This window comes from Pneumocystis murina (genome assembly GCF_000349005.2).
Source record: "Pneumocystis murina B123 chromosome Unknown supercont1.6, whole genome shotgun sequence".
Classification (NCBI taxonomy): Eukaryota; Fungi; Ascomycota; class Pneumocystomycetes; order Pneumocystales; family Pneumocystaceae; genus Pneumocystis; species Pneumocystis murina.
In genome coordinates, this window is record NW_017802364.1 from 398,383 (window position 1) to 420,508 (window position 22,126).

At 26.8% G+C, this 22,126-nt stretch overlaps 10 protein-coding genes across 10 annotated transcripts; 3 read left to right on the plus strand and 7 right to left on the minus strand.

Annotated features, from left to right (window-relative positions):
• Positions 1 to 40: 40 nt before the first annotated feature.
• On the plus strand, positions 41 to 4,643 carry PNEG_01309 (hypothetical protein). Its single transcript, XM_007875044.1, has 2 exons — positions 41 to 3,468; positions 3,513 to 4,643. Exons 1-2 carry the CDS (start codon positions 73 to 75, stop codon positions 4,623 to 4,625), a joined length of 4,509 nt encoding a protein of 1,502 aa, XP_007873235.1. The 5' UTR covers positions 41 to 72; the 3' UTR covers positions 4,626 to 4,643.
• Positions 4,644 to 4,944: 301 nt separating this feature from the next.
• On the minus strand, positions 4,945 to 7,543 carry PNEG_01310 (hypothetical protein; the record flags this gene model as incomplete). The annotated part of the gene is made up of 9 exons (XM_007875045.1): positions 4,945 to 5,071; positions 5,124 to 5,235; positions 5,281 to 5,335; positions 5,378 to 5,874; positions 5,924 to 6,202; positions 6,245 to 6,395; positions 6,439 to 6,868; positions 6,924 to 7,026; positions 7,070 to 7,543. The coding sequence occupies 9 exons, from the start codon at positions 7,541 to 7,543 to the stop codon at positions 5,001 to 5,003; spliced, it is 2,172 nt and encodes a 723-aa protein (XP_007873236.1). The 3' UTR covers positions 4,945 to 5,000.
• A 720-nt stretch (positions 7,544 to 8,263) lies between these two features.
• On the minus strand, positions 8,264 to 11,179 carry PNEG_01311 (hypothetical protein; the record flags this gene model as incomplete). The annotated part of the gene is made up of 1 exon (XM_007875046.1): positions 8,264 to 11,179. One exon carries the CDS (start codon positions 11,177 to 11,179, stop codon positions 8,264 to 8,266), a length of 2,916 nt encoding a protein of 971 aa, XP_007873237.1.
• A 418-nt stretch (positions 11,180 to 11,597) lies between these two features.
• PNEG_01312 (hypothetical protein) lies at positions 11,598 to 14,324 on the minus strand (the record flags this gene model as incomplete). Its single annotated transcript, XM_007875047.1, has 13 exons — positions 11,598 to 11,963; positions 12,005 to 12,080; positions 12,119 to 12,248; positions 12,292 to 12,449; positions 12,494 to 12,885; positions 12,934 to 13,050; positions 13,096 to 13,255; positions 13,301 to 13,382; positions 13,444 to 13,731; positions 13,782 to 13,807; positions 13,853 to 13,938; positions 13,985 to 14,260; positions 14,301 to 14,324. 13 exons carry the CDS (start codon positions 14,322 to 14,324, stop codon positions 11,598 to 11,600), a joined length of 2,181 nt encoding a protein of 726 aa, XP_007873238.1.
• Positions 14,325 to 14,410: 86 nt separating this feature from the next.
• PNEG_01313 (hypothetical protein) lies at positions 14,411 to 15,221 on the minus strand (the record flags this gene model as incomplete). Its single annotated transcript, XM_007875048.1, has 3 exons — positions 14,411 to 14,659; positions 14,731 to 14,910; positions 15,099 to 15,221. The coding sequence occupies 3 exons, from the start codon at positions 15,219 to 15,221 to the stop codon at positions 14,411 to 14,413; spliced, it is 552 nt and encodes a 183-aa protein (XP_007873239.1).
• A 345-nt stretch (positions 15,222 to 15,566) lies between these two features.
• On the minus strand, positions 15,567 to 16,024 carry PNEG_01314 (hypothetical protein; the record flags this gene model as incomplete). The annotated part of the gene is made up of 3 exons (XM_007875049.1): positions 15,567 to 15,662; positions 15,709 to 15,972; positions 16,016 to 16,024. 3 exons carry the CDS (start codon positions 16,022 to 16,024, stop codon positions 15,567 to 15,569), a joined length of 369 nt encoding a protein of 122 aa, XP_007873240.1.
• A 531-nt stretch (positions 16,025 to 16,555) lies between these two features.
• PNEG_01315 (hypothetical protein) lies at positions 16,556 to 19,814 on the plus strand (the record flags this gene model as incomplete). Its single annotated transcript, XM_007875050.1, has 13 exons — positions 16,556 to 16,613; positions 16,656 to 16,811; positions 16,857 to 17,324; positions 17,371 to 17,451; positions 17,501 to 17,685; positions 17,726 to 17,809; positions 17,856 to 18,114; positions 18,156 to 18,487; positions 18,533 to 18,603; positions 18,647 to 19,083; positions 19,126 to 19,234; positions 19,287 to 19,697; positions 19,742 to 19,814. The coding sequence occupies 13 exons, from the start codon at positions 16,556 to 16,558 to the stop codon at positions 19,812 to 19,814; spliced, it is 2,724 nt and encodes a 907-aa protein (XP_007873241.1).
• Positions 19,250 to 20,128, minus strand: PNEG_01316 (hypothetical protein; the record flags this gene model as incomplete). Its single annotated transcript, XM_007875051.1, has 1 exon — positions 19,250 to 20,128. The coding sequence occupies one exon, from the start codon at positions 20,126 to 20,128 to the stop codon at positions 19,886 to 19,888; it is 243 nt and encodes an 80-aa protein (XP_007873242.1). The 3' UTR covers positions 19,250 to 19,885.
• Positions 20,129 to 20,181: 53 nt separating this feature from the next.
• On the plus strand, positions 20,182 to 20,487 carry PNEG_01317 (hypothetical protein; the record flags this gene model as incomplete). The annotated part of the gene is made up of 1 exon (XM_007875052.1): positions 20,182 to 20,487. One exon carries the CDS (start codon positions 20,182 to 20,184, stop codon positions 20,485 to 20,487), a length of 306 nt encoding a protein of 101 aa, XP_007873243.1.
• An 84-nt stretch (positions 20,488 to 20,571) lies between these two features.
• On the minus strand, positions 20,572 to 21,965 carry PNEG_01318 (hypothetical protein; the record flags this gene model as incomplete). Its single annotated transcript, XM_007875053.1, has 4 exons — positions 20,572 to 20,790; positions 20,834 to 21,035; positions 21,079 to 21,223; positions 21,265 to 21,965. 4 exons carry the CDS (start codon positions 21,963 to 21,965, stop codon positions 20,612 to 20,614), a joined length of 1,227 nt encoding a protein of 408 aa, XP_007873244.1. The 3' UTR covers positions 20,572 to 20,611.
• Between the last annotated feature and the right edge of the window lie 161 nt (positions 21,966 to 22,126).

Here is a 22,126-nt window from a genome sequence, read left to right on the forward strand (position 1 = left end):
TAAAGATTTTGCACTAACCCATTATTATAGGCTTTTATGAGAAAATAAGCCTTTAAATAAGCTAATAAACGTATGAATGAAGAGTCTCGTCACATATTTTCAGGAAAAAGTGGCAAACTTTTTGCTACATTTAGGAATTTAAGTCGCCCAAAGAAATGTCTGTTAAATATAGCGGAAAACACATTAAATAGTCATCCTTTATCAGATATTGACTATCTGTTACATGGATTAAAAGTGTCTAATGATACAGAAGAATGTATTCAAATAGCAGATCGATTAAGTGAAAGGTTATCTCAAATTGTTCTGATGAATGTAGAAGAAATATGGATGACAGGGAAAAAATTAATTTCAGGGGAAAACAGTCTAGAAATGCGTAAATCAGGGTTTTCGTTGATGTCAGCATGTATTAAGTCTCAAACAGAATTGAGCGCAGTTGATCGGTATATGTTTTATCAAGATATTCAACAACATAATGTAAATGAAGATTTTGCTATGTGTTTGGATATTATGAGAGTATTGACGAATGATGGGAGAGATATTACGGCGATGGAATCAACGATTATACGTTTAGTTTCTTCATGGCTTTTTATATGTTTTAAAAATACAGAAAATAGTCGTTTAAAAAACCGACATTCAATAACATCTGAAAGTAATGATATATCTTATGAGGAACATCTTGAGATTTTGTTTTCTTTGATTACAAATATTATAAAATTTCATTATTCTATTTTTGAAGAAAATGATGTAGTAATGTTGATTAATGATGTAATTTGGATCAGTAAAAAAACAACGGATAAGAATGATATTAAAAATGTTATTCACTTTCTTGACGTTGTTATCCGCTATGGATATATTCCAATTTCTGCATTAACAAATTGTGTTGAAATTCTATGTAGTACCAATATTGGCATTTTGGAATTTGAAGATATTTCATGGAATATTATGAAAAATCTATTAAAAAGTCATATAGCTTATAATACAGTACAGTCACTGAAAAAATTTCTTGAAACGAAAAATAAACTGCATTCAAATGTGATTATAGGAGCTGCAAGATTTTTATCATGGATTTTAACTACAAATGAACAAAATAGGCTTTTTTCAATTCCTCATGGAACTATTATGGAAACGTACAAGTCAGCACTTTCTTTGAATAATCCACAAGTAGATTTTGAGATTTTAAAAGCGCTGAGAGACTTTATTGGTTGTAAACATATACAAGAAGAAATGAAATATGATGACTGGGATATACCTCTCGAAATATTATCAATATGCTCAAAATATCTACAATACTTTACTGTTCAAAATAAGCTTTTAGAATTACCCAATGCAGAATTTAAAGATGATATATATACATCGTTATTTCAAGTCACTGGTCAAATTCTTTCTATATTGCAGGATTCTTATAATAATTCATGTTATTCTGGGTCATCAACAAAATTAATTCAATATTTCTCTAAAATACATACTTATTTACCTGAATCTACTTCTATACTTCTATTGGATTATTATTCTACTCATTATCATTATAATCAAGATTATGAAAAATGGCCAGATAATCCTATATTTATTGTGCAATCATTCTTTAAATCTTCTTATTATACGACGAAAATCAGAATAAAAGCACTCGATCTTATAAAAAATGTTATAAGCACAGGAAATTTTTTTCTTCCAGATCAACTTGTCAATAACGTTTTTTTGTCACTTTTTGATGATTTTTTTGAAGAGCGTGATCACGTTGTTATTTTAGAATCTATTAAGGTTTTAGTAGAAATGGCATATGATGGAAATGATATCTTTTTTAATAAAACAATAAAAATTTTGGAAAAATGTTCACTTCTAACTTTTCATCAAATAGAGAAACTTAATTCTCTTGCTCATCAGAATTCTCAAGACAATTCGTTTACTTCAGTGTTAGGGGAAAATATTATGTTTAAGGATGAAAAAGAAACAATGGCATTAGCTTCTTCTAAAGGGCTAATTACTCTATTTCTTTATTACTTGCGTATAAGAAACAATACAAAATGTATCCAATTATATAAAATAATTCTATCAATTGCATCAAACTTTGAAGGCAATTCAGATGTTAGAATATCTGCTTTGCAAATTTTGGTACGAATTCGTGCTGATAGTTCACATTTTATTTATTTAGTTTCAGATATTGGTGATTTGCCTTTAGCGTCCAATTTTAAAAGAAATAGGAAATTGGAATGCTCTAATTTTTCTGAAACCATTGGTAGAGAATCGACTGAACTAAAAACGGAATCGAATAAAACAAGATCTCAACAAGACAATATAAATAACAATGTCAAATCAGATAAATATCTATATAATGTTTTATGGACTATACCCGAAAAACTGCATGTCGAAATATCACCTATTGACGAATATATTACTCATTTAAAATCATGTAATATTAACAAATTAATATTTGAAACAACATTGGAGCAAAATAATGAAAATGATCAAATTCTACCGATTTCTACATGGTTAAAAATTGTAATAGATATTTTAAAAAATGAAAAGGATTGGGAAATTTATTTATATATCTTAGTTCATATTAGTTCTCAATTAAGAAACAAACATTTATTTTGTGATTCGGTTCATGAAATCAGAGAATTAAGGACACTGATAGTTGATCAACTATTTAATAATGTTTTAGCGCCAGTACTTTTACCAGATAACTTTCGAAAAACAGATATCATGATTGCTTTAATTGAAATACTTATTGTCTTAATATCTTACCATAATAAATATACAAAAAATGAACAAGATGAAATTGTTATATCTTTTCAAATGGGTTTGCAAAAATGGTCTCACGCTGCAAAATCGTGTATCCATGCTCTTACTATCTGCTGTTATGAACTTCCTATATCAATGAGTAAATTGTTATCAGGAATTTTGGTAAAGCTTTCTCAGTTAATAACATCTTCAAGTGTAAGTATTCATATACTTGAATTTTTGTCATCATTAGCAAGACTTCCAAACGTTTATGCAAATTTTACAGAAGCAGATTTTCGAAGAGTTTTTGGAATTTCTTTACAGTATATTCAACATAGTAATGCATTTACAAGATCTCAGTTATCAGACCGGCCAGAAAATGCTAAAGAATCTGGTCAGATCAATATATCTGGCATGCAAATGTCTCAATATGTTCTAACTTTGGCATATAATATAATATATATATGGTTTTTGGCTTTAAAACTCTCAGAACGACGAAAGTATGTTGCTTGGATTATCAGAGGACTTTTACTTGCCAATCCATTAAAAAATGGTTTAGATGAGCAGAGTCAAACATGCTATGATATGCTTTTAAGATTTTCTTATTCTAATGCGGATATTAAAGGCACTCTATCTAACTATACACCTGATCCTTTTGCCATCTCAAAAACGTGGCTCTATGGAAATTCATTTATAACAATTGACACTGCAAATTCATCTGACATAATAGAATTAACAATAAGGAGATCAGTGAGTATATTTAATTATCATGATAATATTTTATACTCTAATAGTCTGGTACTGTTCATTTTTCTTGTCGATCAAGAGAGTTTATGAATAATGAAAATAGAACAGATGATGACATGGATACTATTCAAGATCAGTTTATTGAAAATGCTGAGTCCAGGAAAATGTCGATAAAATTGTTTTCTTTAGAATTACCATTATTCCTTCCAAGTTACGTTTTACTTCAAGTATCATTTTTTCCTGAACTCTTAGAGCAATCTAAACCATATCTTTTAGCCGATAACGAGTTTACAAAGCGAACATTATCAGTATTTGATCGAATACCTGTTGTTGATTTTCATAAAATTGGTGTTGTTTATGTTGCTCCAGGACAAAGTACAGAATCGGAAATTCTAGCTAATACATGTGGATCTCAAGAATATTTAAATTTTATGGAAGGTCTTGGTGATTTAACACGTTTAAAAGGAAATAAAACTATTTATACTGGTGGTTTAGATACTGAAAGCAATCACGATGGTGAATTTGCCTATTTTTGGAAAGATAAAATCACACAGATCATTTATCATTGCTGTACATTGATGCCTACGAATTTGGAAACAGATCCTCACTCTACTTTAAAAAAGCGTCATATTGGAAACGATTTTGTTAATATTATTTTTAATGAATCAGGATCTCCATATATTTTTGACACAATCCCTGGTCAGTTTAACTTTATAAATATTGTTATATCACGGCATTCAAAATATAACTATAATGTATTATCTTGTAAGGAAGATTCGGTCTCTGATATATTTTTTCTAGTGAAATTATTACAAAAAACAGGTGTACCAGAAATTGGTTCTGTGAAAGAAACCATGATTTCTGCTAAGGCTCTACCTATATTTGTACGTAATCTTACTTTGCATGCAAGTACTTTTTCGCAGATATATCATCAAATTGGTGGTGAATACATAACGAATTGGAGAGAACGTCTTCGTCATATTCTTCGTGTAAAAGCTAGATTTCAACTATCTGATTCTATATCGGAACAACCTACTAATTTGCCTACAACTCATCAGTCAACTTTGGACTCTAGTAATTCTAAATTATTGGATCTTGACAATATAAATGATTATATATCTTATTTAGAAAAAGCACTTGATTTTACTGTATTTTCATAAAATAATATTAAATACCAGAATTTTATTTTAAACTTATCGATTTTATACTTAAATAATGTTTAATATTTTATGTTTAAGACAAATCTTAATACATGCAGTGTAATATAAAATCGTTTTCAAAATGTTTCAATAATTTAATATATACATTTAGTAATAACTATGCTGATATCTAATAATTAGATATGCAAGAGTAATTTAAGATATAATGAATATGACAAAACTTATACAAATAAAAATAATGTAAAAATATTACAAAAAAAAACTTAAAATCCAAAGATATTTTTTACTATTATTTGTTAATTTTGGAAATACGGTATATCAAAAATATTAATTATTTAAAATAATTAATATCAAAATTTCCAGAATTATATACTATTAAGTTTTTGTGACTAAAGTTTCATTGTTCTGATTAGATTGATTATTAGAAAGAGTTATAAGTCGCTCAACTACTCATAATTAGTCCATTATTTATAATGTACGGTAAAAATAAAATCCTACTATTTAAACTTAACGCTTTTCCATGAACATTTTTTTTTAAAAACTGTAAGTGAGGTTTTATTTCAGCAATAAGTTTATTGAGCTGATCACCACTTGCAACATCTAATGCTTTCTAAGAAAAGTTAAAAAAAGCGAATATATTTTAATGATATAATACTTTAATTACATAATTTGCATATTGATCTTTCATCATCGGTAAGAGACGAGGAAATCTAGAAAGAAGTTAACCCTTATTAACAATTCAACTAACTTACCCGTCTTCATCATTCTCCATTATTTTATCAATTAGTAATCTTTTTTCTTCATCTGTTCCATACGTTATACATTTTTCTACTACATTGGAAGCAAATTTATGCTTTGAAAACTTAAGAATATTCTCTTTTACTACAGAAATAACCTTAGAACGATCTTCCGGCTCACCCTTTTCAATAATATGTTGTATACAATAATTCCCATATTGATCTCGAATCAAACTACGTGAATATAGGTGAAGTTCATTTAGGAGATCACGAGCCTGTGAACAATATCCTAGCATACGTTGCACTACTCTACATCCATATGGATGTGTTGCCAACGTATATATTTGACCTTGAAAAGTGTTTATAATAAACTGCATATGTTTCATAGGCACTTTTTCAATTATCTTTTGAATAACATGATTTCCATTCTGATTTTTAATGCATCTCAATACATTACCATCCAATTCTTTGACTAAATTAATTTGTTGATCAATTTCAATATATTCAAGAGCCTATTAATATATATCAAATTTAAATGTTAAATTAATGAAATATTAATACTTTTTGAACAACACGACAACCATATGTTTGTAAGGAGAGATTCAGAATATGGCCCTTCATTTGTTCAAGTAAAAGAGTTTTTTGAGTTTGACTACCATGTTCTATAAATTTTTGAATAATATAATTTCCGAAAACGTCTGTCATTAATTGCAAGGAATTAGGATAAATTTCTTGAAAAACAACTTCTTTATCTTCCGAGTTTGCTTCTTCCAATGCCTGCTGAATAAAACGTGATCCATGCTGATCTCCACTAAATTCCACAATATGCCCAAATATATCCTAACAAAATTAAATAATATAAAAACAATTGTGCCGCTTTACTTTTAATTCATATTTCTTATTTTTATTATTTCGAAATTCTTCAAGTAATGAGCTTCTTAAAGATTGGTATCTATCATTTTCACGTCTAATCTGAGTAGAAAAATTTAAGGTTGACGATATAGGCCTAACATATGTTTGCTGTAAAACATGTCTAGAAAAATATTAAAGAATATCTATAAATAAATATGATATACAAAGTGTCATCATAATATTGTTGAGGATAATAAAACATATCTTCTGAATAGCCAGTAGGTTGCGTTTCCCCTCCCTGGCTATAGTCTTTTTGAACTGTTTCTGATTCAGAATAAGTGACTAAGGGTGTTGTATCTTTCAAAGGATGTTTTGTAGGAACAGTAGATTGCATGTTAACGGTATTCTTCGGAAAATCATTATCCTTAACAGAATAATATGAATACATCTGTTTTTTCGAAATTCCATTGTATTTATATGAACCATTTTGATTTAATGACGACTCTTTAAAAAAATTTCTCAGGTTATTCGTATAACCCATATATGGATGAATTAATGACTTCATTGAATTTTTTTTTTGATCCATACTATAGATTCGATCACAGTCTTTAGAATTCAATGTCTCATGTCGCATATTTTGCATCAACGTATAATCTTCATTTCATAAGTTACGAGTTTATAAAATATACGAAAAAAAAAGAACACTCACAATTAAATAAGTTATTTTTTTGATAATTGTAATTGATTTCGTTATCCTTTGCTTGGTGTAAATACGATACTTGGCTATTTTTTTGTATTTCGTCATGTTTATGCTAACAATCCATTTAGATTCATCACCAATGTAAAAAAAAATACATAATTAACACGTAATTTAGACAACTTATCTAATATTTCTTCCTTTGCTATTGTATCTTGTTTTTCCTCAAACATATCTCCATATTCCCCTGAGTATCCATCATTGAGCCCCGAAAATACCTGTCTTAATCCATGACTCCCTTGCGTCTTCTCAACAACTGATAAGTCAGGAACATATATTTCTTTTCCTGACAATTTCATATTATGTGTCATTGCTGCCGCTTGTGCACTTGCTGCTTGTAAATACCGTGTCTGTTGAAGTGTTGTAAATGATGGAAATGTATTTAATCCCTCGTTCGCTTGAGAATGAGCAGGTGACTTTAAAAGACTATCTTTAAGAATCATTGTAGTATCTGGCCAAAATCTATTTCCATATATATTGTTATCGCCCGTATGAATCATATTACTGGTATTTCTGCACCAGCTATCTTTTGGGTCCTTTTTGTATGGTTGAGAAAGATTAGTAGAACCCATTAAATCTTAAGAATAACAAATCTTTCAAAGTTCTGTATTTTCTTGCAAAAAACTCGAACTATACAGACAGATTTTTATATATGATTTGCACCAAAAGAAAAACACTATATATGCTAGGTTCCTTATAAATAAGTGAAAGATTGAAATTTATTCCATCTTTCAAAGCACCTATAAAGACATTCAAGTTATATATATGTTGTATATGTACAGACTTTATTCTTCGTCAATAAGCAAAAACGCTGTCAAATGCAAAGTTATATGCGCAAAAAATTCATGAATTTGACCTTTATATACTCGGAAAATAGTAATATAATAATTTTTATAGATTACAAAACGTTTTAAACCCTACTTGACTGAAATAATTTAGGATAATACGTGGAGGTTAGACTTCGAGGACACCCACCTCCGCTCCGCCCAAAAGCTTAAATCTTGAGAAAAATAATATACTATGTGGTTTAAGAGTGACATAAAATCAGCAAACAGTGTTGATATATATAGAAGTAGATGAGTTAGTAGTTTAGATAAAATGCTATGTAATAAAAATTTAGAAGTTAGAAGAAATGTGTAAAAATAATATTGAAAGATTAAGAGATTGAGAGTATTATGATATTTTTTTAATGTAATATCTTTTGTATTAAGTAAATAATTTGTATTTTTCAGTATGTATTATTGAATAATTTTTTTTCATATATAGTTATGAATTAATAGATTTGAAATGATCTATATATGATGAAAAAAATTGATTATACTAAATCCTAGTGTAAAGAATAACAATATAATATCGATTAATAAAAGTTCAATTGCATTTGCCATGTATTTTGGTGCAAAGATTTTCCAAACCATGAGATGTCTACGTAAAAGAGCAGTAAATAAAACACTTGATGTTGTCATCATAGAATGATATAGAAGAAAGATTTGAAGAATTTCAAAAAGACGATTAGATGTAGCATCAATGGCATTATTTTCCATGTGAAAATTCAAAAGAGGTAAAGAAATAGCTATAAATATCTGGGAGCCAAATGTATTTCCCAATATTAATGCAGGAGAAAGTGGATATATAATGGTTTTTGAAGCTAGGAATGCAGAATCCCATTGAATAGATGACAAAGTAGCTTGATGTCCAGTTGAAAAAAAATGAGAACGACCTAAAAGTGCAAATAAGATAACATCGATTTCTGAGCTACTATTCTTTTGCAGTAAATGTAAAAGTTCTATATATAAAAGAATTTGAAAAAGAAGAAAAGAAAAAGAAATAACACCTAGTGGCTTTTGAAGAATTGTTAAGATAATAAACCAGCTAAGAATAAATGAAAAATAATTTGAGTTATATATATTTGTAAATTTATGAGTATATGTTTTAAGCATAAAAGTTAAGTTGAGAAGATTTGAAAGCTTAGATTTTCCCTTTATTCTATTATTAAAAGACAAAAATATCCATATTAAATGAAAGATAAATAAATATGTAAATAAGACAATTCTTACTAATATCATTTTGATTTCTTGAATTTTTTCATTGTTAAAATGTTTTAATTGGCTAAAATGCAATGTTTCGAAATCAATTATAGAATGTGCTAGTATTAAAATAAAACCAACTTTGAATCCTATAAAAGGAGATGATCTAGAGCCTTTATGAATTTTTGAGTTAGTAAGAAAATGAGATATAGTTGATGGAAGAAGGACTAAAAATATGAAAGCCAGGAGAAATAAAAAACAAAAAGAAATAACAAAATTTCTTGTATTATAAAAAAAAGTTGATTTGCAAAAAGGCTGCTGCTCTTCCCGACATTGACGTATTAAAGATGTCATTCTTCCAGTAAGAAATAGCAATAATATACGTATAATTGCTGAAATACGAATATTCTTTTTATGTTTAGAAAATACTGAAAAAAAAATCAAAGTATAAATAGAAGATATAGTAAATAAAATTATCTTTTCCTCCCAAACGATAAAAGAATTTGATGATAATATAAGGCCATGTACAATAATCAACAGGATAGTAATAGATTTACTGAATGATTTTGGAAATTGGACAAAAAAAGCCTTTTTTAAAAAAAAGGATAAAAAACTCAAAATGCTTACAAAGCACCCCCCAAATAATGCTGAATTTGAGACATTTAAGAAAACAAAAGACAATTTAGATAAAAGTGCACAAATTCCTGCGCCAATTATAGATTTTAGAATAATACCTAATATATTAATTTTTTCTGTTAAATAATTCAAATTTAGATAAAAAAGAAACTGACATAGTAAATCTCCAAATAAGATAATAATTCCAGCAATTATTCTCCAAATATCGAATCTTACCCATATTTCTCGAAATTTATTAAGTATCATTTGTTGATAAGTTATATATTTAAAGAATTGTTTTTTCCAAAATTCATTATTTTGAAAATTATTCTGAGAAAATTTATACTCTATGTTTTCCGTATCTAAGTCAACTTTTATATCTTCAAATCCATCTAAACCATATATATTTTTATAAGATTTAATATATCTTTTGATTTGATATACAGTTATTTTTGCTGCTCGAGAGTAATCTTTCCAATTTAAATTTTTGTTATAAAAAAAAGCCTCTATAATAGGACCACCTAGATTATTATATGGAATAGGAATGCCCATAAGAAGTGATAATGTTGGTACAAAATCAAGTTGGGATATACTTGTTAAATTTGATGGAAATTCCGGTAATGTTGAACCTTTGTTGTACATCCAAAGAGCAGAGACTACCTCGTCTAAACTATCACCACCATGATTACCTTTTTCATCCATGCCATGATCCCCTAAAACAATTAAAAGTGTATCATTTTGAAGTTTGCTCATAATCTTTCTTATATTAGTATCCATTTCAGATAGTTTTCTAGCAGTTTCATAATGATTGGGTCCATATTTATGTCCGGCATGATCAAGACCAAGATAATGGACAATAAGTATGTCCCATTTTGTTCTTTCAGTATCATTCAGAAGAGGAAATAAGTAGGAATTTATATTATTATCAACAGTATCAAGGTCCCAAACATTAAATGAATCAAAGGGGTAAGTAATATTAGGCTCAAAATATGTAGGATACAAAGAAATCCATGTATCATCTCCTAAAAACCCGATACGATAACCTCGTGATTTTAATTGTGCCAAGATATTATCTTCTAAAATAACAGTACCAGCAAAATTTGATCCTGCATCAATAAAAGTTGGCAAAGTTCCCGTTGTTAATGCTTTAAGACGCTGTAAAGTAGTTGTTGGAGGATCAGCAATAAATGGTCTTAAAAATGCTTGTCTAGGATGTTTGGTAGATGTTTCATGAAGAACAGTAAATATGTTATGGCAATAAAGACTTGAGCCCGGATTCTCAATAGTAAAATCATAACGCAATGCATCAATTACAACGATAATCGCTTTTTTAAACGTCGAAGGATACCAACAATCATTTTTTAAAATTTCTTGATTTGTGAAAACATATGGAGGAATATCACACCTTGATGTTAAATTCAAAGTAGATCTTGTAAGAAGAAAACCCTGTGTAAACAAGTATAACCCAGAAATATGTAGAAAGATAAACCATGAAAAAAAAATAAAAAAAAGTAAAAAATTTTTAATAAATGTCCATTTTTGATTATTTCTAATATTATGTTTTAACATCTAATTTAAAGAATTAAAATGGAATTCATTCTATTCATAATAAATCTTTAATCATATTTATTAATATTATAACCTTACACTTTTTTTAAACCGCTGTTTTAAAAGAATAAGAACGCTATCAATTTAAAAGAATATAACTTGTAATTTAAAAAATAATGAATATAGTTAGATATATTATTTCAAAATAATAATTTGAAGATGTTTGTTTGTAAAAATGACTTTCATTTACTCTCAAGTTTAGATATTATTAAAATATTTGAAAAACATATAAAATCTAATAAAAATTACAATTGTAAAGAAACAATTATATAGGTTAATTTCTATACCTAAAATGAGAATATAAAATCAATTAATAAAAAGTAAAAACCTTAAGCTATATATAATCTAGTCGTAAATTCCAAAAAAAAATAAGATAATTTTAACGCATCCATGATATTTTTGCAACATGATCAGTTTTTCTTTTGGTAGATTTTATAAATCCAAGATATCTTAATTCTTCTAAACTTTGTAAAAATTCTGCTTGCAAATATTCTTCTGAATCTTGTTTATCATCTTTATTATTTTCCTTACTTGCAGATTGGATAAAAGCAGTTAACCAATCACTGACATTTATAAGGAAACCAGATTCAAGAAAAAGTCTGTAAGAAATACATATTTTTGGTAGAGAAGAAATTGTTAAACTATTTTCATTTTCCTTATCTCCAGCTTCATAATTACATGAAAGATAATGACTTGGTAGAGATAATGCAGTATCAATGGCAGCTCTTATGCGAGGATGAAATGCCTAAAAAATGAGAAAAAGGTAATAAAACAATAAAGATATACATCAAGGTATGCTCTGCTATAATTGAAATAATAAAGTTCATGCAAAGGATACGTCATAGGTGATATAAAGTATTTTCTAAAAAATGAGTTAAAATTTAAATTATAAAAAAATACCTAAATATTTCTTGTAAATATTCATATAATGAATTCCTAATATTGTAAAATTCAGAACCAATAACTTTATCATTGAGTTCTGAGTAGGCTTTATTTGATATTTCTTCTGTTTTACTGCATGAGTTTGTTTCTATAAATTAAGTTATTAAATTAAGATTAATTTATTTATTCACCATTGTTCGAAATATGTATTAGATTTTTATCTTCAGATAACTCTACAATATCGGATATTCTTCTGTAAAAATCTTCAAGATCTGGAAATTGATCATGAATATCTTTTAAGGCCAACGCTTCTTGAATAAACTGCAAAATACTTATAGAATTCATTATTCTAAAAAAAATGAATTATCTAAATAAACAATTCCTCAAAAATACTTTATTGGATTAAGTATTGTATCTAAATTCCGTTGTATATCATTTTCTAAAAGCTTTCCATAAATCCATGAAAGGCTTTTTTTTCGTACTGAAGAAGCGTATTTTCCTTGGATAATGTTTAAAAAGAATATGAAGGCATCCAATTTTTTATTGTGTTCTTCTATGTCATGAATTAATGTATTAATAATATTTCGAAAATAGTAATCATCATTTAGGAGAGATTCTGCAGAATAAATATCACCTTTATCAAGAAGATCCTCTATGTATCGTTTGATAGATGGCAAAGAACGTAAACATTCTAAGTGATCATGGGAAATCAGCTCAGAATGTGCAGAATTACAATGATTTACAATACTGATTGGATTTGAGAAAAAATGAGACATCGTAGCAAACTATCCTAATAATTAATCACCAATTTATATCAATAGCATTATTCATACTTTAATTGCAGATAGAAAAGAAGCGATATTAAAAGAATGTTTTTGATACATATCGAAAAGTGTATAGTATAAATGTGGTCCTAAACGTAATTTAGGGTGTTTAGATGATACCAATATCTAATTTATCTATAAATTTCAGAAATATTATTATTTTCAACATACCTTTTCAATTGCAATATCTGGGCTGTAATTAGAATGTTTGGTATTGAAATATTTGATATTTAATGCTTTTAATGATTTTTTTTCTAAGATGTCTTGAAAGATTTCGACAGATGTCGATATACCAATAAATAATAATAAAGGAACACGTTTATGCATTTTTCTTCCATTCATTAATAATATTTATTGTATATTAAATATTATTTACTTTAATATAGTAATGAAGTGATTAAAAAAATTCCCGTCAAAACCTTCAACTTCCTGAAGAAAAATAACCAACCTAAACTGATCTAAAATCCATTTCGTTAGTTTTATTATTTTCTGATATAATTAAGTTCAATATTATTTTACCTTGATTAATCAGGCCACGAAATATAGCTTCCTCATACCATCTAGCTACGCATTCTGGATCATAGTCGCAATATATATCCAACTCTCTTTCTTCAGGATTTTTTTCAGTAGAGATATTTAAGTTTGTTTGTTGACCAAATTGTATACAAGTCTCAATTATTTGCTTGAAGCATGCTTTCATATCCGGTGTCCGCCTTACATGAAGACTTATGAATGGTCCATAAATATTGGCTTTAAGTTGAGCTTCTATGCATGCATATAACCCTATATGGTCGAAAAAATAAGCACCTAGAAACGTATTTATTAAAACCGCATGAAATTATATAAAAAAATGGTACCTAAGAGGAGTATACAGGTTGGTATCCTTCAAACGATTAGTTATATCTACAAAAGAAATAAATTAACTCACTTGTTCTCGTCTTTCCAAAGTTTATTCTGCTCAATAAATACAGATAAAGAAGCAACCATATTATCATGTATTGTTTCGAGAAGTTCCTATATAGCCTGGTTAAACAATAATAAGTATATATTTTATGAATACATTAATATCATTTTTAAGTTGATTTGATTGTAAACGAAAACACATATAACGGTAATTCCGAGACAATTCGGTCTCTCGACCATGCATTAAACAAGGAAAATAAGATTCACTATATTTTAGAAATTCTTCCTGTTTATATTTATGTTGCATATCTGTTATATGCATTTCTATATCTGAATATATTTGTTGACACTTTGATGTCAATTCATCTTGAGTTTTATTGAATATATGATTTTTTTTTGACTCAATATCTTTTGGAAGAAACATATAACATGCCTGTATTGTTAATACATTCATTGAGCTTTATAAAATTTACCTCAGTAACTACATCGTCTCCCATCTTAGTCTTAGAGATTCACGTGACTGGTGACTTAATACGTTCGCATATAACTAAAATGCACGTGATTTATGAAATAATATCATAAATTATTCTAATTCTTCATTTAAATGAAACATTTCCCTAAGCTCTTTATTTTCTATTTTAAGTGCTTCAATTGTTTCTGATTCACTAAGACTTTCTGATACATATGCTTGTTTTATCAGATCATTAATTTGATAAAGATTTGCTTTTAAATCCAAATAAGATTTTTGATATTGTTGTTGCGCTTGAAATTGCTTAGAAAGCTGTTCTTGATAGTTTTGGTGAATTTGTAGCGTTTTTTTAGCTGTATCTTGCTATATTTTATATTAATAATAATTTAACGTCTAAAAAAGCTTGCCATAAATTCCCGCATTTTTAATAAAACTTCATTCAAACCATTCTCATACATCTCAAGAAGCATATTTAATGAATCATTTTCTTGTTTTAATTTTTGATGTTCTTGAATTAATCGAGCATATTCTTGAACTTTAATTTCATTTAAAGAATCATTTGAATTTCGAGTCGATGGCCCTATAATGATCAATTGATCCTGTTTTGATTTTAGCTTATGTCTATATTCTCTATATTTAACTATTTATTCATAAATTAATCTCAATATATTTCAAAATAGATTATAACATAATATATTTTTTTATTATTAAATATCCTTATATATGAATTTCATTTTCGTATTAAATGCATATAATATATTTTTAATACTTCCCCCGGCTTTTTAATAGTATATTAACTTACCTTAAGAATCTCTACCTGACATTTCAAGATAGAAATAGCTTCTTGATTTACTGTAAGTTGTTCTGTAAGTGTTTCTACAAGTTGTCGCACTCTTTTTATATCATCCATAGAAGGCAATTCCATTGATACTGATATTCAAAATTTAAATAAAATTCTACAAGATTTAAGGAATTAATTAAGTGAATAGATATTTAACAATATTTAAATATCCGAAATATCTAAATTCATATATAATTCATATAATTGAATACATCCAAAAAAGAGCATATAAGCCGCATACAACATGCATACATAATCTATAAAAAATATATATAACATGTATTTTATTTATTCATAGTAAATGTCTGTATATGATATACAAATAAGAAATATATTTAATAATAAAGAAACCTATATGCAATTCAACATATCCTTATATATTACGATTATATAATCCAAAATATATATAATATTATATTATATATAATATTATGCTTCTTCATTTCCTGAATCTACAACAACATTATAAAACCGAAGCTCATATGTCCCTTTCATCGTTGAAACTACTCTTAACCAATCCCGAAGCTTTTATTTCTTTAAATTTTATTATATACGTATTTTATTTTTTTACCTGATGTTTTTTTAGGAATTTTTTTGTTAAATATTTTAAATATCGTCCAGAAAATGAAACATGTGTGACTATTGTAATTTTTCCTTCTCCTTCACGCGAAATCAACACGGAATCACTTAGTTGACCTGTTCGACCCTCTACTTTAATTCGTTCATGTAAAAATGTTTCGAATGCTGAGATATCAAAAATTCGATCGTCTACAGGCCCTGAAGCATCTAAAGTAAACTTTTTAATTGTTTGTTTTTGTGCTTTCTTAGGAGCTTTCTATTTCTTTTTAGGAGTTAATTATATTATTTTTAAGTCTTACGTTAATCATTTTTAAGCTGAATATTACGATATTGAAACCTTTTTTTCAAGTGCTTTTTTCTAATGCTAGTGTCACGTGACGTGACGGTAACTTGAAGAGGTATTTAAAATGAATAAGGCAGGGTTATGATAGATATATATGAAGGAAAGATATTTTAAGCGAATATTTTAATATTTTCTTTTGAATATATGTATTTATTATATAATTTGAATAAAGATCTAAATAAGTGTTTGTTTATTTAATAATATTTTTGTTTTAGCCTTTGAAAGTATTAGTAATATATATGAAATAAGTGATTTAAGTGTTTTATATTTTTATATTTTTCTAATAAAACTTTTATTATTAAATTATATTTGTATTGTATATAATAAATACGAACCAAATATCTTTTGCCTAGTTCTTTTTTGATTTGATAATTATATCTTTGTTATCGACATGATTTTCCTTTCCGTCTTTGATGTTGTAAATCATGTTACAGAACATATATAAGTCCATTTTTTCCTTTGTTAATTGATTTTTATTAACATCTCGTAGAGATTGATGGCACTTAACTCAGTTTCATTTGATCTTTCAGGAGTTATTAGCATTGTTGCTCATGGTGGCTTAAAAAAGACGCTTTTTATATACTAATATTAATAAGATGATCGCGTCATCTCAGGAAGTAGCAATGGCTTCTTAAACGACATACGTTTTGCTCAAACACAGCCACTTCATTTACCTCCAGTTCAAGTTTCTCAAAGTCCTATACGACAAATAGTATGTATTTATGAAGCAGCATTAATTGCTTGTCTTATTGGTATATAATTTTGGAAGTATAGACAAGTTTAATATGTAATGGTAGATGCACAGGTTATACTTTTTGATCTTCATTCGTTAGCTCAACAAGGTGTGTTACCCCGATCAAATGGAGCACTTGCAATTTCTTTAATTTCATATCTTCATATGGATGAATTGGGTATTCCTATAATTATTTCTCGCCTTGTAGTGGTTTTCAAACGGAAAATTTCTGTTTATTCATGGCATGATTCAGAATTAATTGCAAATACAATAGACTTGGCATTGAATCAACGTATTAAAACACTTGAATGGATTAATTCTACAAAATTATGTCTCTGTTTTATTTCTACATGTGCTTTTGCTGATATTTCAACGGGAAGGATTTTTAAATCTATTTCAATTAAGGATTTTATATCATTAAGACCCTTAAGAGTGCTTAAAACAAGTGCGAATTATATAGGTTATTATAAAAAAACATCTAAGTTTATAATAACAAGAGTTTCTAATGATGAGCTTTTATTAACCTATAATAGTGCTTTTTATTGATTTTAATATTTTATATTCTAATGTTGAATTAGTTAAATCGCTTTTTATGGATAGTAATGGTCAATTACTCGAACGTAGCCCTATTATTTGGTCATTGGAACCTACGCATATAGGTTTGTTTTATACATTTTTGCTTGGTTTATTCAAACATTTTTTTACTAGTTTACTTTCATCCTTATTTTATTGTTGTTTTTAATCAACATATTGAAATACGTAACATCGAATCTTATCTTATCATTCAAACATTTGATATAGGAAATATTACTTGTATATTTTCTGGAAAATACCTTTTTATTTCCACACAGTCTCAAATATGGAAATTATCAAATATTCCTTTTGATAATCAAGTATTCACCTTTCATTTATAATAATATGCTTATTATTTAGGTGGATGATCTCATTTCTCAAAATCGATTAGATGATGCTCTCATGCTTTTTAATCGAGTCAATTCTGTTTTGTTTCAAAATAAGGTTATTATTGTATTTTTATGATTTTTTATATTTTGACTTTTGTTAGACTACTAAAATTCGATATATAAAAATGATGAAAGCATATCAATTATTTAATGAGGGAAAATACAAGAATTCTATGATATTATATTCTGAAAGTTCTTCATCTCCTATTGTTGTTATTTCTATGTTTCCAATTGAAATTTTTGATTGCGAACAATATTTAAATGATTCTTCTATATCAAAATATATAAATGCTTCTAGAATATTTCTTGAGAAAATGTGTAAAAAAAATGGTCAGATATCTAAAGATTTCAATCACCCAGGTAATTTGAATTATTTATAACTTTGTCTTTATACTTCTTAGAATTTAACATAAAGGCTGCTACACGTGCTCTTGTATCTTATTATCTTAATGATGTACGCCGAAAATTATCTTTTTTAATATCTTCTATGTCTCAATTTCAAGAATCTTTTCAGGATATATTAAACGGAACTTTACTTCCAGAATACTACTTTACACTTCCCGATTCTAATAATGCGCTAACTCTTGAAGAAATGGAAAAATTACTTGAAATTGTTGATACTACATTATTTCGTGCATATATCTTTGTTAGTCCAGATTTAGTGGGCCCTCTTGTTCGATTACAAAATAAAATTCAATTAAAAGTTGCTAAAGATCTTTTGGAAAAAAACAGGGTATTTGTGTTTTGGCTTTATAATTATTATTAAATAATTTATTAGAGATATAAAGATTTAATAGATTATTTTTTTAGAAAATCATTACATAGAGATGCATTAGATCTTTTAAAAAAGTATACATTAATAATTGTAAGGTCATTAATTGAAATTTTATAGACTTGGACAAGGTATTATATCAGATAGTATCTATCAAGAACAATTTAAAGGAATTTCTGAGATTATTAAATATCTTAAAAAACTTGACAATGATTATATAGAAGAGATATTTTCATTTATAAAATGGCCTCTTGAAGTGGATTCTGATTTTGCTATGGAAGTATTTTTAAATGATAATCAGCAATTGTGCTTATCAAAAAAAAAAGTATATAACTTTTTGCTTTCTTTGAATGAAAATTTAGCTATTCGATATTTGGAATATTTAATAAACAATTTGAATGATCTTACTTCTGAATTTCATGATTTTTTGATTATGCATTATTTTAAAAACATTGAAGAACATCAAGAATCTGATAATATTTTAGAAAAATTATTAAAATTATTAATTGATTCAAAAGCATATAATTCTGCATATATTTTAGAACATCTCCCTAAAAGTATATTTTTTAATTTATATTAAAATTTCTAAATTAGGATAGATAATAAGCTTCTTGAGCACAAAGCTATTATTTTGAGCAATCTAGGGCGACATAAATATGCCCTTAAGATTTATCTTTTCGAGATTAAGGACTTTAAGAAGGCAACAGAGTATGTATAAGTTTATATATTTAAGAAATTGTGATTTTAAATTGAGTTATAGCTATTGTATAAAAGTGTATTCTATGAATAATACGGAATCAAGTGACGAAATATTTCTGATTCTATTAAATCTTCTTTTGAAACCTCCAGATGGTCATGAAATACAGTTATCCAATGCTCTTGATCTTCTTTCTCTATATAGATCATATATTAAAATTGAAACAGTTGCATCTTGTCTTCCTTTGAACATTAAAATATCCGATATCAAATTATACTTAGAAACTTCAATTCAGAATAAGACAACAGACATTATTAATGGGAAAATTATATCTTCTTTACATATAGCTAATTTAATGAAATACCAGAATAAATTGATTGATGCTTGCAACAAGAAATATACAATAACATCTGAAAAAACTTGCGGAAACTGTCATAAACGTTTAGGACAAAGTGTTCTTGCTATATTCCCAAAGTATTTCTTTTTATCACTATTTTTTAAATTAATATTATGTTTAGTGATTCTATTGTGCATTATGGATGCCAACGAGCATTTTTAAAAGCACAAAATATGCCATATACTGCCAAATAAAATCTTTATATCTGCAATTATTTTACAAAAATTTAATTTATACTTTTAATATAAATTCATTAAATGAATCGTTACACTTGATTCCTTCTATCCTCATCATTTTCTGGAATCGTTTTTGGATATTTTTCATTTATTTTTTCAGTAAGAATTTTATTACAATCTTCTTGTATTTTTATAATATTTTTTTCAAGTTCTATAAGAAAATCATTTTTCGAAAATTCATCATTTGGCTTTAATAAATCATATTCAAATGTTTTAATTTGTTTTTCCTGGGACAAATATATTGCTTTGACTTTATATTGTTGATTTGACATTTTATTAAAATAATTTTTAAATTTTTTTACTTAGCCGATATCTTTTTAAAAAAATGGTTTCAAAATATTCCAATAAATTTCACTTAAAACATAATATTCTTAAGAATCCTAAGAACTCCTGCATATCTCGTCTAAATATTAAAAAAAAGAAGGGAAAAAAACAATTTATTAGCGAAAAATTTATGAAAAAACTAGATGATATGACATTAGATTTATATACACTAGGTTTAATGAAAAATTCTAACACTTTACAAAATATAAAAAAAAAAACAGAAAAGCCATCTGATATTAAAACGTCATATTTAGACATATTAGCACAAGTTGAAAATAACATAAATAGTCTCCAAGTAGAAAAATAGTGGTTTTAAAGAAATGTTTGATATATATATATTATTTAAATAATATGATGAAAATGACCTATTTATAGGATGTTTGTTATAGGGTTGGAATCTTCTTTTGTAGAAACAAAACCTTGACAATCTCTTAATTTTTTTCAGATTTAAACCAATGAGACAAAATTTTGACAAGATTATCCATTTTTTTTTGTTGTTCATCTGAAGAATGAACAGAAGCAAGAATAAGAATACTTTGAAGTAATTTCGGTGCTATATTTGCAAAATCATGACTTAAATCTAAGTTTGACGGATTCTTTATAAAAATAACTATTTTTATGTTTAAAAAAAGAAAGAAAAAAGATAAAATTACGTTCTAATCTCTCATAAATCGGAAGAATAATATTATCTCTAAATTTAGTTAACATTATATATTTTACGTCCAAGTCGATTTTATTTTCCAAAGAATTTTTTATATAAGTATAAGTTGTCCATTCTAAATCAAGTTCTGTTTGTAATGGTAAAAAAATCGCTTCAACATATGGTATAATTGCAGTAAAGAAAAAAGACCATAACTTCTTTATGTTATTCAATTATAATAAACTTGCTTGACCTTACTTCAACAAGTCGAGAAATCAATTTTTCGTCTGAAAAAGATGATAAATTTACATCAAAAACTTTTATTCCTCCTTCTATAAATTCATGCAATTCATTTATAAGTAGATCTAGTCTTTTTTCATTACAGCGTTTTTCAATATGAAGTCTATTACATATAAATCAGAATTAAAACTGTCTTTTTTTTACCTAACAAGTTTATTTAAATATTCTACCGGAACCATTAATCCCTCTCTTTTAAAAAGAGGTAAAGTTTTTGTACAAAGCAATGGCCATACATCATTAACAACATGGTTATCTAAATTTTCTTTTGAAGTAATATGTTTAATATCAAATGATGTAAATGACTTTTGTAAAGGATGAAAAATATTCGATACAGAAGAAGTAATAGTATTTCCAAGTGAATAAAGATGTGCATATGAAAAATTTGATTTAGGACTTGTATGATTCGATCCTGTAGTATGGCTTTCTTCTTTTTTTGAAGATCTAAAAAAATGATTTTTACTAGTATTAACTTCTGAAGAAGACTGTAAAAAAGGTATATTTGTAGTATTAGCAATACTAAGAATAGATGGTAAAATTGGTGCAAATGTATCAGTAATAACATTAATACTAGATGGTAAATTCAACATTTTAGATTTAGAAGTCTCTTCTTTTTCATAACTTAATTCTTCAGCCTCATTTTTAGTATATGATAAAGATGATGATGGAGATCTTTGACAATACATTTTTTCCTCAGTATCTGATATATTCATCATTTTTTTATTTGTTGGAGAAAAAGAAACACGAAAAGCATGTTTTGACAATGATGAACCTGATACTGTTGAAGTAAAAGATGATGAAAAGGTAGAAGACGTCTCTTTATCTTGTGAAAAGTCCGTAGCTTTCATTGTTTTTTCCAAAGATTGATAATATTGAAAATTATAAAAATTGAAAATAGTTTTCGATTTATCAGATTATCTTGTAATCTAATTATATAATCTAATCAGATGATCTAATCAGATGATCTAATAAAGGTTATCTAAAGTATATGATAAAAAGGTATTGTAAT